Source organism: Papio anubis, chromosome 3 (genome assembly GCF_008728515.1).
Source record: "Papio anubis isolate 15944 chromosome 3, Panubis1.0, whole genome shotgun sequence".
NCBI classification, from domain to species: domain Eukaryota; kingdom Metazoa; phylum Chordata; class Mammalia; order Primates; family Cercopithecidae; genus Papio; species Papio anubis.
The window spans coordinates 183,640,957-183,659,160 of NC_044978.1; the positions used below are offsets into that span (position 1 = coordinate 183,640,957).

At 58.7% G+C, this 18,204-nt stretch overlaps 1 protein-coding gene across 4 annotated transcripts in view; it reads right to left on the reverse strand.

The window, feature by feature from the left end:
• UVSSA (UV stimulated scaffold protein A) overlaps nucleotides 1-18,067 on the reverse strand; it is a 39,005-nt gene extending 20,938 nt beyond the window's left edge. Inside the window, exons 1-7 of one of the 4 annotated variants that reach the window (XM_003890909.3) lie at nucleotides 17,896-18,067; nucleotides 16,928-17,027; nucleotides 15,395-15,725; nucleotides 13,763-13,883; nucleotides 12,181-12,564; nucleotides 10,761-10,873; nucleotides 10,351-10,479 (exon numbers count right to left, since the gene is read on the reverse strand). In XM_003890909.3, coding sequence (XP_003890958.1) covers nucleotides 10,351-10,479; nucleotides 10,761-10,873; nucleotides 12,181-12,564; nucleotides 13,763-13,883; nucleotides 15,395-15,725; nucleotides 16,928-17,025 — 1,176 coding nt within the window. In that variant the 5' untranslated portion in view covers nucleotides 17,026-17,027; nucleotides 17,896-18,067. Of the gene's footprint in view, nucleotides 1-10,350; nucleotides 10,480-10,760; nucleotides 10,874-12,180; nucleotides 12,565-13,762; nucleotides 13,884-15,394; nucleotides 15,726-16,927; nucleotides 17,029-17,164; nucleotides 17,598-17,622; nucleotides 17,869-17,895 lie in introns of those variants that run through there. The other 3 variants (XM_009202805.3, XM_009202745.4, XM_021938194.1) reach the window with 3 other exon arrangements.
• Between the last annotated feature and the right edge of the window lie 137 nt (nucleotides 18,068-18,204).

Consider the following 18,204-nt stretch of genomic DNA (forward strand, 5'->3'; position numbering starts at 1 on the left):
AGCACCCGATCGTCAGACCAAGTGCACTTTGTTTGGGAGCAGCCACTGCCAGGCATCTGGGAAGCAGCAGACATTAATCACTGGAAACTGTAATTTTTGTTATCAGTCTAACACTGATCAAAAGGGAAGCCTGTCTCCACCGCTGACCTGTGAAACGTCCCAATTATACTCTTTGGAAATGACGGGGGCACTTAACTCCCGCGCTGAGCAAATGATGGCGATCCATCACGTCTGAATAACAACAAGCCACGGACCTGAAAATTATTTCTGTACAGAATCTGCCAGGAATTTATGAAAGGTGGAAAGCAGCCCAAGGTTTCAGGGCATTACGGTTCTCAGCCAGTGCAGCGCGGATCACACACTAAACAGAATTTATGTGTTTTAATTTTCTAAAAGGTAGATGTGGACCGGGTGCTACAATGCATAACATATAGTGCCAGATTTTAAATATGGGGGTCATTTTCAAAAAATATTATGCTTATTGCTCGCACCCTTGAATTTCATCGGGGACTTTTATCAAGTTTTCATTTCCTAAAAAATATTCAACCGCTAAGCTAACTATTAGGAATTATACCTTCTTTCTCCCCAAATAATGGTTCATTTCTGTGATTAAATTAGAAGCCCTGGGTTCCCCTTTGTTCTTAAATTAGCGCTGATGAGGCCACCCTGGTCCTGGTAAGCGGCTCCCTCTAACACCAGCCAGGCCCGTGGGTGGATTTCCCTTCACCTCCAAGGAAGCCCCAGGGCTTTCTCCCGGGCAAGAGCCCACCACAGCCACCATCTCCATATTTCAGCTTGAAACTATTTAGAGGCTGTGGTAGCCCCTCAAACCACAGCAACTCAGGATTTAGGGACTTTACTGTTAATACTAAACGGAAGGCTGAAAGCTGCTGTTTTCAGGTTTCAATTCACACGGGATAAATTCTCATGTCTGAAACCCACAGACGCACAGTGCGGTCACCTCCGACACCCGGTGCTGGGCACACTGAAAGTCAGGGACAGGCGGGGGTGCTGACGGTGGGCAAGCTGGGAGCCCAGGACGCTGTGTGGCGGTTCAGGGGCCTGTTCGGAGGACAGGAACAGCGTGGTCACTGGGGACTGAGCTCCCCGAAGCCTCAAAGCGCACGGAGCCCAAAGGGAGGGTGAGACCCCACATGAAGCACCCCTTCCACATGCCTGCAGTTCACCTCTAAGAAGTCAAATCATCAAGTGGTGACAAGCAAGAGCCACCCGCCCTCAAGGTCAGGGACAGACGAGCCGGGGGCCAGCACCATGTGTCTGCAGGCCCTGCCGAGGGGCTGGGCACTGGCACTGGGGGGCTCTGGACAAGCAAGAATCCTGGAAAGGAGATCACACACCCTATGGCGGCGCTGGGATCGGAAATGTCTACAAAATGAGGTTAGGTTTGGAAAAGGTTCTCAGAGCAATCTGCTTTGACCCTGACCTGGAAGCCGAGCTTCCTGTGATAAAGCAGGGGCGTGGGAGGCACAGGTCACCCGCAGGCTGCCCCTCCCAAGGGGACTGTGACCTGTGCCCACACCTTCCCTACCGGGCCAAGTCCCCCGCGAGGCACTGGAAGCCTCCCGAGGCTGGTCCACAGTGCAGCAGCTACGGGAGCTACAGACCCTCGACACGGAGAGCCAAGACCGCCCGCGCACAGGGTGCCTCCAAAGGAGTCCCGGCCACCACGGTGAGACGGGCAGGAGCACTTGGGGCCTCTGCTGGCTTCATACAAATGGATTCTCACCCACACTTAAAAGGATTTAGAAAAATGAGCCTCCACGATCATAATTAAACAAGCAATAAAACGGCTAAAATATACAATGCAATCAGTTCACAGGAGTAGGGTGGCGAGGTTACTAATTATTTGAGAAGGAAAGGAAGAGGAGAGGCCCGGGTGAAGGGGCAGGTCCGTCCACCACACGCAGGCTGGGAGATACAGCTGGGGCCATTAAATAAATTTTGTACGATCTAATTAACTTGGTATGCGGTCTCAATTACTTTTCACCCAAGAAATTACTTTTGTTCAGTTTTATGTGTGTGTGTGTTTCCCTTTTTTTTTAAAAAAAAAATGATGTAAGGCCTCGTCAGACAAGTGAGTTCCAAACTACATTTGTCTTTCAGCGCCTTGATGGCTATGCGTTTAAAAACCCATTCTATCTTATAAACTAAAAATTAAACGTGCTCAGCTGTGATGGTCCTCATCGCATCTGCTATTTATATGCTAATGCCCTCCCTGGAAGGCCGTGCAAATTGCCCGGCCAGGCCAATATCTCATGTGCATCTCCGGCTGCCAGGGACGCACCTTGAGAGGACGGAGGGCGGCGCAGAGCAGGGCTGACCACAGTAAGCGTGCGGGAAGGGCACCTGGCGGGCAGCACTGTCGGGGCCGAGCGGAACCTGCTGGACACAGACACAGCACCATGGGCGCGTCCTCACCTCTGAAACGAGAGCCTGGAGGTTCTGCTGAGGCAAATCGTTGCTTTCTAGAACGACTGGCTCTTTACTATAAAATCTACACTCATCAATACGCTCTTACAAGAATATCACAAAACACAGTGCTGTGGGCCTCTTCCCATTCTCGTCTAACCCAGATCATTCCTAGGGATGAGGCTCAGACAGACCTGTCCTTGGGAGCTGCTAACCAGTACGGTGGGCCTCGGGCCGCTTCCTGGAGTCCCAGTTGCAGGGGCCAGGGCCACAGCACCACAGGCCTGGGGGCCTTCCTGGGCGTGAGAGGAGGAGGCCTCAGGTTCACAGGATGCCTGGAGGTCGATTTCAGAGCCAGGCTGGGGGCAAAATTTCTGCCAGGTCCCCAGGGTCGCCTGCCAGATGGAGACATACATCTGTCAACCAGATGCGGGCCGGGGGTCCTGGGTGTCTGTTGCCCTCCAGATGGATGGAGCTGGGCCAGGGTGGCCTCTTCTCCTGGGGCAGCCAAACTGGCATTTGTCCCTGGGTCCCACACAGGACGCTCTGAGCAGAGGCTGTGGGCCTGGTTCTTGCTGAGCAGGATCGCTGTGTGCGGTGCTGGGGAAGCAGCTCGAGGCACCAGGGGTCACAAACGCCCCCTTCAGTGGAGAGCGGGATGACTTCTTACGTCTGGCACCCTCCAGATCTAGTAGCTCCTGCCCCCGAGCTCTGCAGGGAAAGCTAACTCTGGGCTGGGGAAAACCAGGGCTGCCTGTGTCCTGCTTCTGGATCCCAGTGAGACACACACACACACACACACACACACACGGGCGGGAAACGACCCCGCTTCAGTGAGAGACACACACACACACACACACACCACACACACACACACCACACACCCCACACACACACACACACCACACACACCACCCACCCACACACAAACCCCACACACACACACACCCACACACACACACTTCCCCACACACACACACACCACACACCCCACACACACACACCTCTAATAATAGTACCACACACACACACACCACACCCCACACACACACACACACACACCACCACACACCCCACACACACACACACACACCACACACACCACCCACCCCCACACACACACACACCACACACACACACACACACCTCCCCCACACCCCCCCACACACACCACACACCACCCACCCACACACACGCCCACCACACACACACACCACACACACACACACCCCCACACACACACACACCCCACACACACACGGGCGGGAAACGACCCCGCTTCAGTGAGAGAGACACACACACACACACACCACACACACACACACACACCACACACACAACCACACACACACACACACCACACAAACCACACACACACACACCACACAAACCACACACACACACCACACACACACAACCACACACACACACACCACACACACACACCACACACACCACACACACACACACACAACCACCACACACCCGGACACCACCCCCACACACACACACACCCCACACCACACCACCCACCCACACACACACCCCACACACAACCACACACACCACACACCCCACACACACACACACACACCCCACACACACCCCCCCACACACACACACACCACACACCCCACACACACACACACACCCCCCACACACCACACACCACCCACCCACACACACACCACACACACCACCACACCACACCACACACACCACCCACCCACACACACACCCCCACACACACACGGACGGGAAACGACCCCGCTTCAGTGAGAGAGACACACACACACACACCCCACACACACATACCACACACACACACCACACACACACACACACACCACACACCACACACACCACACCACACACACCACACACACACACCACACACACACACCACACACACACACCACACACACACACCCCACACACACCACACACACACCACACACACACACACCACACACACACCACACACACACACACACTCACACACCACACACCACACCACCACACACACCACACACCCCCCACACACACACACCACACACCACACACACACACTCCCACACACACACACACACACCACACACACACACCACAATAACAATAATACACCACACACACACCACACACACACCACACACACACACACACACACACACACACACACACACACACGGGCGGGAAACGACCCCGCTTCAGCCTGACCTTCTCAGGGAAGGAGAGGGCAGCCAGGGCCCACGGGGGCCAGAATGCCAGCCTCCGGGAAGCGGGCGGAAGTTCAGCTGTGCGCCACAGTTAGTCGCCAGGCAGCCTCAGGCGACTATTCATCAGGCCAGGCCTGGACAAGGAGGCTGGGCCCACACAGCTTCTCCAGGGCTCAGCCTCCCGGTCTGTAAAATGGGGTGGAAAACCAATCGACCCCACAGGGCTGCTTTCCAAACGAACGGGGTAACAGCCTGGGGAGGTGTTTCAAGCAGCGCTGGGCTTGTCTGGGAAGTGCCCTCTGTTTTGCAGACAGGTACTGAGGGATGGTGAAGGCCCAAGAGACAGGCCTGAGCCACCTGTGTGAGAGGGAGGGCTGGCATGAGCCCCGGCTGGGCCTCAGATGTTCTCCCCGTGTTCCCCGTGCTGACTCCGGAGAGCCCGTGTATCTGCGCCCCCCGGCGGGCGGCCCTCGGACACGGCGGCGGACGTGGCGGCTTGGCCTTCGGTGTGATGGAGGGGCCCCATCACCCAGGAAGGTTCTTTCCCGGCCCTATGGCGGTCCAAGGTTTCCCGACAGCGCTGATTTAGGTCCCTCCTCCCCTGCCTGTGCCTGGTGGGTCCACATTTCATCCCTGGGTTTTCAGTTTCTGTCCTTTTCACCTCCCGGAAGTCAGACACTCCCATGGCTCCAGAGCATCACAGAAAACTTCCCCTCACGCACAGCAGGGAAAGGAGGTAGGGCCTCCATCCCAGGGGCTGACAGGGTCCCCAGGAGGCTGTCGGCTGCATCCCGGAGCCCACTGAACATCAGAGGGCAAGAGAATGCTCCTGGCATCTAACTCCAAAGATCAGAGCTCTGGTGGTAAGGCCGGTGGAGAAGGCAGACAGGCAGCCCACAGAGAAAGAAAACCACAGAGTTGGGGGGACGACTCCAGTTCTGTGAGCAATGGAGGACGCACCCACGGCCGAACCCACGTGGCTGCCCCAACAGCCTCAACACCGGCGAGAACAAAAACAAATGCATCTTTCAGCCATGGAAACAAGTAACGCAGTAACTAGCAGAAGGAAAGAGCCACGCTGACAGTACTAAAGGGAACGATGCTTAAGATGGTTTTCTGACTCACTGCCTGATAGGAAATTAATATTTTGTTAATTATACAATACAAAGTAATTGGTGATCTGAGCTATGTAATTTGGCAGCAGGCGATGTGAAAGTTTCCAGAGGATTTTTATCAGCTCAGTGAATGACGCAGCCACGGATGATCACACCTGCCCTGGAGTGCGGCAAGGCTGGACACTCAATCTACCAAATGACGCTGCACATCGATCCAGGAGATTCACCCTCAGCCTGCTCCCAGACGGAAGCCACAGAGGCACTCCAAACGCACGGCACACGGACGGAAGCCACACAGAGGCACTCCAAATGCACGGCACACGGACGGGAGCCACAGAGGCGCTCCAAACGCACGGCACACGGACAGAAGCCACACAGAGGCACTCCAAACGCACGGCACACGGACGGAAGCCACACAGAGGCACTCCAAACGCACGGCACACGGACGGGAGCCACAGAGGCACTCCAAATGCACAGCACACGGACGGGAGCCACAGAGACGCTCCAAACCCACGGCACATGGACGGAAGCCACACAGAGACGCTCCAAACCCACGGCACATGGACGGAAGCCACACAGAGGCACTCCAAACGCACAGCACACGGACGGGAGCCACAGAGGCACTCCAAACGCACAGCACACGTATTCAAACCAGCGTGAGCATTTTCTGAAGACAGAACATCTGTGTCAAAAGGAAAACAATACTACGTAGAAACCAAGCGGAAATGATAAAAAGGAAAGACACGGTGTCTGCTCCCGGGTGACTGCCTGAGAGCCTCGGCACCAGCACCGGCCAGAGCCGCCACAGGATGGGCTGGGCCTTCCAGCGCTGGGCTCCGGGCTCCTGCCTGCAGCTAGCAGCGCTGCGTGTTCCCATCTCCTACACAATTGTTGGAAGTTCTAAAAATATTTAAAGCAGGCATGATTGAATTAGCGTGTTCTGTTCTACACACGGAGTTAACGACGCCAATCCCGCGCTAAATGGGGAGACGCTGAGGGAAGTGATTTAAACCCTCTGTAAATTTTATTCGAAAATTAACGAGGAGCACCTCATTCATAATTTCTAATTAAAACGGCTCTAATTAACATCCACGTTCGTCAGCCAGCCACCTGCCGCATACGCGCCACTCGGACGCGGTGGCCGCGCGGAGCCAGGAGGGAGATGGACAGATACCGCAGTGGCACCGTGGCATTTATTCTGGGAAGCATCGCTCACCTGAGCCAGGCAAGCCCGCCAATCACTTCATCTCCAGGCAGCTCCTCCCACTCCAGCTGCCGCAAGCAAAATCTCTAAGGACTTCAGAGCAGTGCTTTAAAAAACATCAGTTTGGGCCGGGCGCGGTGGCTCAAGCCTGTAATCCTAGCACTTTGGGAGGCCGAGACGGGCGGATCACGAGGACAGGAGATCGAGACCATCCTGGCTGACACGGTGAAACCCCGTCTCTACTAAAAAATACAAAAAACTAGCCGGGCGAGGTGGCGGGCGCCTGTAGTCCCCGCTACTCGGGAGGCTGAGGCAGGAGAATAGCGTAAACCCGGGAGGCGGAGCTTGCAGTGAGCCGAGAGATCTGGCCACTGCACTCCAGCCTGGGCGGCAGAGCGAGACTCCGTCTCAAAAAAAAAAAAAAAAAAAACAAACATCAGTTTGCGGAGAAGAGTCTAGAAAGTGTCCATTCAACTGACAAAGGAGCAGCGTGGCGCCTCCCTTCCTGCCAGAGCTGTGACATCCTCAATCCAGCCTCACAGGCCCTGCTGCCCTTGCACACTCACCAGCTCTGAAGCACAGCTGCGGCGCATCTGCTGGCCAGACTGTGTGGTCGAAGGGGGCGAGGGGCCCTCCAAGCACCGTCAGTCCTGGCCGCAGACACCCCCCACCCAGTGCCACCACTCAGATCTCAAGAGGACGCACACAGATGGGTCAGGAGTGGGCCCTCGGCCAGCAGGAGTGAGGAAGGACAGTGGAAGGGCAGCAGGTCCCAGGCGCTGGGTCAGGGTGGCTGCCTGCGTGCCAAGGGCTAGGGTCATGCGCCACGGAGGAGCGGTGCTGGTAGCTCCACCACGTGGGGTGTGAGACGCTCACGTCAGTCACTCAGAAGCTCAGAGACAGCTAACAGCATTGGCAGGGTCCCCGGGACCTGGTGGGTGGGAGCAGCAGCAGCTGGGGTCCTTCAGGCGGCCATGCCCTGCCCAGCACTCTCCTGCATGGCCTGGCCCACACCCATCTTGCGGGCCCTGGCCCGCACAGACCAGGCCCTGAATATAGCACCCCCGAGCAGCCCTGTGGCAGGAGGGGCTGGCGCTGCAGCCAGGAGGGTACAGCCAGCAGAGGTCCGCAGCCGGCAGAGGTCCGGGAGGCCAGCTCTCCTAAGCCCACACAGGGCAGGGGCCAGGCGGAGCTGAACACTCACGGAAGAGCATGCAGGGCCCCTGGCACAAGGGAGTTTGCATCCACTAGGGTGAGGTGGAGCTGTGGGTGCAAGTCAGCCATGGCCGGGAGCCTGCAGGCCTTGCCGGTACCGCGGCTGTGCTGAATTAGAGTCCCAACTCGGGGAGCAGCAGCTCCTCATCCTCACCCAAGTAGGCCAAGCTGCCAGCAGCCCCGGAGGCTGCCCAGACGCACTTCCACCAGCCAGCCCCAGCTGAGGGCCGTCCCAGACGCTGTGGAGCTATGAGATGCAGGCAGGGGGAGTACCAGACATTCCAGAAGGTTCCACTGCCAGAACCTCAGGCCAAGGAGAGCCACCTGGCTGCCCCAGCCCCAGCACTGCTGCTGGTACTAAAAGGACTGTGCCAACTGGAGGGGCCCAGGCCTGATGAGACTAGACCATGCCACCCATCAACCCGCTCTGCTCTGTGGACCCTCACCAATAAGCCAGCTGCCCCAGGGGTTTCCACTGCCAGGCAAAGGCCCACCAGCCACCTTCAGACAAAACTGTCTGCAGACTGCAGGAGCCGCGCCAGGTGAGTCCAGGGTGGCGGCTGCACAGGGGCAGTGCCTGGTACAGGGTCTCAGTGTGAGGCTCCAGCAAGCCTCACCCGTGCCGTGGAGACTGGGCAGTGACCTTCAGAGGGCCCCAGTGTGAGCCACAGGGAAGCGCCCTGACACAGCCGGCAGCCCCCACGCGGCCCACTCGGCAGCGGTGACAGGGGCTGCCATCGGGGCCTGATCCTGCAGCTGCCATCCTGTGGGCCTGAGTGTGCTGGGCGTGAGCAGTGGGCTCACCCTGATCCTGACGTGCTGACAGCACTCACCATCTTCCTCCCCAGCCTAGACCAGCATGCTTTCTCATTGCAAAAAGTATATTTTTGTCACAACTCACAAAAGCATTTCCTCGTGGAGCGAGGTGTTGACCAGCACCCACAAACACCGCCACAGACGAGCGGCGAGCGGCGCGGTCACCGGGCTCCCACAGGACTATAAATTCTCCGGGAATCAGTTTTGGACTTAAAGGAGAAAAGCAAGCTCGCCCTCTGCCGGCCCCGGGGCGTCTGCACACCCCCGCCATGCTGGGGACGCGGGCCACTGACCCGGGGAAAACCACAGGCTCAGCATTTCATCCAGAGGAGCTTCCCGGCCCCCCACTTCCATGGCCCCGCACGTCTGCCGCTGTGGAACCCGACCTCTTCCTCAGCCAGGAGCACGATGTCACTTCCACCCCAAAGCTTTCCTTAACGTGGGGAGAGCCAAAAGGCCAGCATCTCCCAGGCCAGGGCTGGGTTTGGGGTCCGAGTTCAGGGGTGTTGGGGTTCAGGGCTTGGGTTCCCTGAGGGAGAGGCGCCTGAGAGACAGCACTGCTGTGCGAGCCCAGGGTGGCCGCGGTGTGCCTCCAGTCCCAAGGCCTGACTGCCGGGTGCCGCAGAGGACATCTGCAGAGGACCCCAGCTCTCAGGCCCTTCCAGGCACTGAGGCCCGGATTTCCATTCTGTGCTCAGGCAGTTCAAGGCCCTGGCACAGCAGCATGCCGGGCACCGCCATGCTCGACCAGCTCCAACACGCCCAATGCGACGGTCTCTGCTCCCAGCTTCACCCCGCCAGAGGCACCCCATACCTCCCTCCAGCCTCCAGCCCCTCATGGTGGCCCTGCCCCTTCTAACCCTATGCTCCTTGCTCAGGGAAGTGCAGTGCCCCCTACGACCCTCCCAAGCCCCTCGCAAAGCCCAGCAGACAGTAACCCAAGTCTCCACCCCTAAGTGCACTGGAGCCCGTGGTGACCCTCTTGGTTGTCTGAGGGCTTGCCGGGGGTCTCTCCTCTGGTGGACACAGTGCCCGCCAGGACAGGCGCCGCATTGCGGATGACTCCCTAGAAGAAGTTGTGGGGGCATAGCCTGACTGGTGGCTTCCTGGAGGCACGAGCAGCACTCAGCACCTCTGCTCAGCTACCATACACGGCAGCCGGGCAGCACCCAACAGCTGCACCATCCCCTCTGCCACGGCGACGACCCTGGGCTCACAGGAAGCCCTTGCTGGGGCTGAGTGGGCTTGGGGTGTGGTTGGGTTCTGCCAGGCCCACAGGCCCAGGGTGCAGCCCGCCACAGCTTCTCCTCCCCCACTGAGGCCTTCTGGGACACCTTCCCGCTTGCCCACTCACCCTGTGCCTCTGCTCTCCCTTGGGCTCGATGTCCAGCTCCTTGTATTTTCTCAGCGCAAGCTCCAATTCTGCCTTCAGGTCAATGGCGCGCTTTAAACACCCACCGTGGGTCCCGACGCGGGTGAAGCGCTGCAAAACGGGGGTGCGAATAGCTCAGGGGCCTGGCCGGCAGGCCCCAGGAAACTGTCCCACCGGGAGGCACACGCCAGGTCCACCGGACCAGGGGGTCTCTGGTACACCTGGGGTGCAGAGGACGAAGCTGCAGGTGAGGGACAGAGCCCTTGCGGGTCAGGGACCTTTCAAGTCACCAGACCACGCCTCCGGGCCACAGCGCCCCCAAGAAAGGGACCCCCCACGCCTGGCGCTCTGCACACGGCCCTCCACCCACAGGTCCCAGGTTTGAGGCTCACCTGGATCCACGAGCACACGGCCGGCAGGAACTTGTTCCGGATGAGCTTGAGTGTGTCGCGGGCAGCGTGGACGACAGCGAGGTTGTCCTCATTTTCCTGCACCTTCAGGCCCTCTGGGGAGAGGCACACAGAGGTCACCCGAGGGCGCCGGCTGGCATCTCCCACAGGCCCCGGAGAGGCGGACCACGCAGCGAAGGCTGCTCTAGCCTGAGGGGAACCTGCCAGATGCCCATGCCTGCCCCCAGGAATCCCAAACCTGATGCTGTGAGAAGGAAGTGTTTTATGATCTTAGAAAAGAACACTGTGGCTTCACACCGAAGCCTCCCCTCACACACAGCTCCACTGCCTGTGTCTCAATCTCCTTGGCTGCAGCCATCCCATCTGGAGGGGCAAGACCACCCATGGCCTCTTCTACTCACTCCCCCCACCGGCCAGGCACAGAACCTTCCCCTCCACAGACTATCCCACAGGACGGGGCCTGCCCAGTCCAGCCTCACCGGCCCCCACCCACCCTGGCCTCTCCTCCGCCGGACACCCCAGCTCCAGCTCTGCTCTGCCGTGGCTTCCCCCACTGTGGCACGCTCAGCGTCTGGCACAGGGCTGAGCTCTGTGCAGGCAAGGACAGCCCTGGGCTGGCAGCAGCGGTGTCCACCCCGCACAGGCCTGCAGCCTCACTGCTGAGGCACCTCCGGGCAGCTGAGCCCTGAGGATCAGTTCTCCCAGCAGCTTCCCAGCCCGGCTGCCTCCTGGCCCTGGTGAAGGGACACCAGCTGTGCCTGCTTCCAAAGAAGCAGGTTCCTCAAAGAAAGCGATTTGAAGCCATGCACAGACCCAAAGGGCCCCAAGGGGGGCATCAGTGGGGTTGGGATGAAGCTGGGGCCGGGGGAGCGGAGGGCGGCTGCGTCTCAGCAACCCTCACCCACCCAGGCTGCAGTGCCAAGGCTGCGAGTGGCCATTTCTGGATCACGTTTTCCTCCCAGCAAGGGTCGGTGCCACCTGACTCCTCATGGCAACACGGGACCGTGACAGGCCTGTGAGCTGGCGGGACGCCCACACAGCCTGCCCAGGGCTCCTGGTCACTTGGTGGTCAGGCCTGTGCTCCCTCATCCTTCGAGGACCACACCAGCCTCAAGACCCCACCTCACCCCAATTCTGCGGGTCCTTGCTCTGTCCACAGCCTCGCTGAGGTGGGGGCTGCCATGAGCTCTTAGAAGTGTCTCCGTGGCCACAGAGGCCTGGCATGGGTGGGGGGATCCCAGTGCAGAGGCCACACAGAAAGGAAAAACCTGGTGGTGACCCCGATCTAGCCCCCCAGGGGAGGCCCCTGCAGTCCAAAGCTCCGGGACCGGGTGCCAGTGAGGGAGGGGCACCTGGGAGCTGGGGCAGGGCGGCGCCGCAAAGATCCCGGGAAGGCAGTTACCTGAGCAGAGCTTCACGTCCAGCGTGTACTTGTGTGAGCCAAGCCCGTGGCTCCGTACAAATTCCTCAAGGTCACTGTCCTCATCCTCATCTGAGGGGTCATCTGTGGCTGTCTGGGGTGGCTGTGCCCTGCCGCCCGCTCTGGGGTGGCCTGCAGAGGCAGGCAGGTCTCTACTGCAGCAGGGCTGCTCCCCGTCCCAGGGGTCAGGGGTGCCAGACCAGCAAGGGCCCACCTGGCCCGCGCAGGAGGAGTGAAGGGCATCGGACGTGCTGGAAGCCACGCCAAGCGATTCTGTCTCCGGGTTCGGGTCAAAGTCAAAAGGCACCAGCAGCCTAAAGCAGCTCTCTACCTCCGTCAGGCAGGATTCAATTTCTCCAGACATTTCTGCCAGATCAAGACACCTGTTTGCATCACCATGTGGAGCAAAAGCACCAGCCCACCCAAAACCACACCCAGAGGCCCACTCCCCGCAGGACGTCACTTTTCAGGTGGAATGTAGTGGTACAATCACAGCTTACCCCAGCCTCAACCTTCCAGGCTCAGGTAGTCCTCCTGCCTCAGCCTCCCGATTAGCTAGGACTACAGGCACGTGATACCATCAACTAATTTTTTGTAGAAACAGGGTCTTGCTATGTTGCCCAGGCTGGCTTCGAACTGCTGGACTCAAGTGATCCGCCCGCCCTGGCCTCCCAAAGTGCTGGGATGACAGGTGTGAGTCACTGCGCCCGGCCGTGCAGTGCACTTTTCAACTGCTTCCTAAAGCACCCAGCTCAGCAGCTGGGCCTGCAGGCAACCTCTCTGCACCCCTGGGTAGCGAGCACGAGTGTGCAGGGAGGTCAGCCCGCCTGTACTTCCCAGGACACGGCTGCACCTCCTTCCTGGGGCAACAAAACAGCTTTGTTCATGCCACAACTCTCGGGCTGGAGCAGCTTTCCTCCTGGTGGCCTCCTCATCGTCTAGGCGCCTGGCTGCCTGCCTTGTGGGTTCCCCTGAGGCCTGTGTTTCCCAGAAGTGGCCTGTGGCAGGGCCCGCGTCTGGAACCACAGTCTGTCAGGGGAAGGATCTGGGCACATGTAGTCTGCAGACACGGCTGTGCCTCCACCCATGCCAGGAGGTATCTCAGGAGGGCCGTGGCACCCACTCCTCACACCATCGTGATGACACTCACGAGAAAGGCTGACTGCCGGGAAGCAAACGGTGAAGTTTTGGGGAAGGGGCTGGCAAGGCAGTCACAAAATAAACAAGCGGCAGGGCCTTCAGCCAGGCTGGGGCTCAGACCACTGCCCACAGGCACACCTGTGCCCGGTATCTCTGTCCAGGGGTCTGCGCAGCAAACGGGCGTGGGTGAACGTGACCACCAGAGGGCGCGGGAGAGGCATGGACGGCCCAGGAGGCCCCTGCAGGGTGCTGGGCGGGGTCCTATGGCTGAGAATGCCTTCCAGCCTGACGTGAATCATCTCTACCTAGCCTGTCTCAAAACCTGGGTCCCTTGCGGCCGGGGCCCTGGGACCAGGAGAATGAACTGCCAGACCACGGGCAACCCCCAGAGGTGTGGGCCCCTCCCTCTGTCCTGGGCACTTGCCTTGCATCTCCCTCTCCGCCTGGCTGGCTCTTTCTTGGTAAATTTTATCCAAGTGCTTCTGCTTCTCCTCTTCTCTCTTTCTTTCTGCCAGAGTCCGAGCATTTGTGTCTTGAAAATCCACCTGAGCAATTGAAAATAAAGACTAGGGTCGGCCGGGCGTGGTGGCTCACGCCTGTCATCCCAGCACTTTGGGAGGCCAAGGCGGGCAGATCATGAGGTCACGAGTTCGAGACCAGCCTGACTAACACGGTGAAACCCCATCTCTACTAAAAATACAAAAATTAGGCTGGGCGTGGTGGCTCATGCCTGCAATCCCAGCACTTCGGGAGGCCGAGGCAGGTGGATCACAAGGTCAGCAGATCGAGACTATCCTGGCTAACACCGTGAAACCCCGTCTCTACTAAAAATACAAAAAATTACCCAGGCGTGGTGGTGGGCGCCTGTAGTCCCAGCTAGTCAGGAGGCTGAGGCAGGAGGATCACTCGGACCAGGGAGGTGGAGGTTGCAGTGAGCCGAGGTCGCACCACTGCACTCCAGCCTGGGGGACAGAGCGAGACCCTGTCTCAAAAACCACCACCACCACCATAACAAAAACTAGGGCCATCTATACAGAATGTGAGGAAGATAAAGCTCAAGTAAGCCTAACAAAACACACAGCATCCACGTGTGGCCGGGAGCCCTGCACATCTGTAAGTTCACAGTGGTTTTTTCTTTTTTTTAAGAGCCAGGGGTCTTGCTGTGTTGCCCAGGCTGGACTCAAACTCCCAGGACCAGGTGACCCACCAGCCTCGGCTTCCAGAGTCAGCGGGACTACGGGTGTGCACCCTCACACCCAGCTATTCACAGTGCATTACAACAAAACACAATGCACACCTCTCTGCTGTCGGAGCCTGGGAACGCCAGCACATCTGCTAACTCAAAAGAGGCAACGAGACTTCTCACAGCAAGTACCTCACAGGTAGGCAAGCAGTGTGCTTGTTCCATTGGCAGGCAGGGGCTGCTGACTGGACCCGGGGGTCTGAAACAACCCTTGAGCATGAACCCTGGGAGACAAGGCACTCCAAGGGCACACAGGGAAGCCAGCGGGGCCAGGTCATTGCACTGGGGAGGCCTGAGCCTTCGTGGCAGGTGGGGTAAGGGGCACGGTAAGGTCTGGGCAGTGAGGCTGGGTTCAGGCCACAGTAGCAGATCCTGGTGGGTTTCATCATGCCAGGAACCAGCCAGAGCCCACAGCAGGATCCAGATAGAGCCTTAAAGTGCAAGGTTGGGACAGGTCCCAGAGTCCAGGGGCCACTGCCATAGAAAATGCTGCATCTGAGAAGTTGGAATGGCTTTTCCTTTGTCTCCTACACACACATAAAAAATTACGCATGCAACCTCAGCTCCATCCACACACACAGCTTATGCCCTTCCTCTCAGAGCTGCACTGCCCCTCTCAGGGAGGCCCTGACCCCAGCTGCTGTCCACTTTCCCACATTCCACGGATGGTCTGGTAGCCGGGGTGCTCAGGTAAGGCCAAGCAGGCCCCTGCCGTGCCAGGTCCGACAGGAAGTGCATCTTCACCCTGGTACAGTCTGCCCTCCTCATGTCAGGTAACCAGAGTCTCTGAGAAAATGGGCCAGGCCCACCCACCTTTTTGTTGTGTCTTAAGAAGTGGTAGCCCAAGGCAAGCTTCTTGTAGGCCTCCCCGAACTTCTCATTCCACCCTTCCACGGCCCGGGTGGCCGCCTGCCTCAGCCTCTGTGCCGCCTCCCTGGGGGGTGGCAGAGGCTGTGCGGGATCCGTGCCCAGCGTGAGCTCCAGGAACTCCTGGAAGTTGGAAACAACCAGCATCCGGAACTGGTGAGACCTGGCAAAGAGTTCGTCCACGATCTGGAAGGCTGAGAGGCGGATCTCGGCGTGTTCCTGGGTCAGCTGTGCTATCAGCAGGCGGTAGGCACGGCTCAGCTGCTCCTCTGAAGACCTGGAGATACGAGCCAGCCTGACCCAACTGCCCCGCATGCAGAGGATGGGTCGGGGGAGACTCTCCGTAAAGGGATGCCGCATGCACGTGTGGCAGGGACCACCACTGCCTTCCCATCTTCGTTCTCCCCTTTTCTAGAGCAGGGTCTGCATACTGCCGCCCAAGGGCCCCATCTAGTTCCCCAGCCCCTGCCTGTTTCTGTGTGGCCCACAGGCCAAGAATGTTGAAACAAATGAAAAATACTTGGTGAAATGTGAAAATTATATAGACTTCAAATGTCGGTGGTCATTCACAAAGTTTCATTGGAATGTGGCCCATTTATAAAACCAGCTGCATCATCTACAGCTGCGTTCACAGAGCTGAGGCCTTACAGCAAAGCCTGAAACACAAACCATCCGGCCCTTTAAACACATGCCACCCGGCACAACGCAGACCGCCCAGCACAAACGCACACCGCCCAGTACGCACACTGTTCAGCTGGGTGCCTCCTGATGTGGGAAGGAAGGGAAGGCCTAGAGCTCAGGACATCTCCCAGCCCCTCCTGAATGCTCCTCTTCCCAGCTCCTGACCCCACATAAACCATTGCGAAGTGGATTTCCTGGTGCATGCTGCAAAACCTGACGTGAAATTTTCTATTAAAATGTCAACACTCCATTACTCTATAAACAATCTGTAAGTTCTCGTTTTACAAACGCAGGATACAGGATAATGAGTGTCCTCGACTTATGCTCCACCCTCCGAGGGGAAGTTCTGCTTCCCCCATGAATCTCTGGCTGCCTGAGGGTGACCTGCAGAGATCCTGGGCGGCGTATTCCCGGCAGGGAGAAGTGAACAGGGGTGGACATACCCTAAAGGCGATGGACCAACTCGCCCATCAGCAAGGTCTATTCTCTCCCTTCGCAAAGTCCAACAGCAAAGAAAAAGACACACGTTTCTCTCTAAATCACATATGTGCACTCAGGAAACGGGAATGAAGAGAGAAGCACCAAGCACGGAGCAGTGATGGGTCTGCAACGCCACATGCCCCAAACCCAGAACATGACCACCCATCAGAGCTGGGTACTGCAGGGCCCTGAGAAAATGTCCTGGGTGTGTCCTTGGGTGATTCTCTCCCAGGTCGGGGCAGGAGGGCAGGGCCCTGTGTGTGTCCTGGGCTCTGTGGGCCAGTCAGTTACTGTGAGTTACTAAACCCTAAGACATACTTGCAAATTTTCTTCAGTTCCTTCATTTTCTCAGGATTTAGTCTGGGTTGTCCTGAAGTTGTGAGCTCTTCTACCAACTTCGAAAGTTTCTGATCCATATCTAGAAATAGGTAAGGCACAAATGCTAAATCACCATCTGTATTTTATAGCTCTTGCTGTTATTAACGTGTTTACTGGGCTCTACTATAAACCGAAAGTTCCAGGAGGACCCTGAGCCTGGGGTCCATCTGCCGTTACCTCTGGGGGCGCCTCTCTGGGAAATGTGTCCGGCAAGGCCTTTACAGCGGTGATTACGGTCAGTTTTAAAAGTGAACCTTCAACTCGGGACCTCTACAATCCCCTGCGTGTGGGACGCTGCACTGAGGGCCGTGCGTTAAGAACCAGTGGCACTGTCCAAATCAGCTTTTGCCTAACGTGACTGTTGCTGTTTCCCTTATTCACTGATTCCGCAGGGCAGCCTCCAGCAAGGCTGCAGAGGCCAAAAGGAGCCAAGAAATTCTAAGATCAATGAAAGTCGCGCCCGGAGGCCAGGGGCGGCCCTAACGGAGGCAGCCCGCCCGGAGGCCCAGGGTCGAGCACCGCGGCGTGCAGGGTGGGAAGAGGCGAGAGCCTGCAGCACTGCCAGGAAAAGGCCGAAGGACCCGGAAGGAAGCGCCAGGGGAGGCCGGGGCGGAGGCTGGGGAGCTGCGCCCTACCCGGGGAAAGCAGCGGCCCGGCGGGGCCGCGCGAAGCTGGGGCCGCGGGGTCGCCCTCGCACAGCGGCTGCACCGGGCGGGCGCGCAGCCTTCGGCGGTGCTCGGGGGCTGCGGCCTGTCACTCGGCCCTGGGCCCGCCCTCCGGCCCCGCCGCCGGCGCTCTCGAAGACACGGGACACGCTCCGCCCGCAGGTCTCTGCCCGGCGCCCGCAGAGCCGCCGGTGCTGAACCTGCTCGACCCCCGCCCCCCAGCGCAACCACAGCCCCACCTACCGCTGACTCGGCGCTCGCCTCGCCCCGCCCCTTCCGGCGGGCGGACCGCCCCCTCCTGTCAGGTGCCCAAGAGCTCTACAGCCATTGGCTGTCCCTGGGCCGGACGCATCAGGACCTGGGGTCACCACGGCGACGACTGCACCTACCCCTTGACGCGGCCGTTCTCGCTGTTGCCCCATCCTTTCCGGCAAAGGCCCCGCCCCTATCACGTGCCCTGAGCTCGGCAGCCAATGGCTCACCCTGGCCCAGGAGGCGCAGGCGCAAAGACGCGGCCGAGGTCTGCGCGGTGAAGTAGGCGCGCTCCCGGCG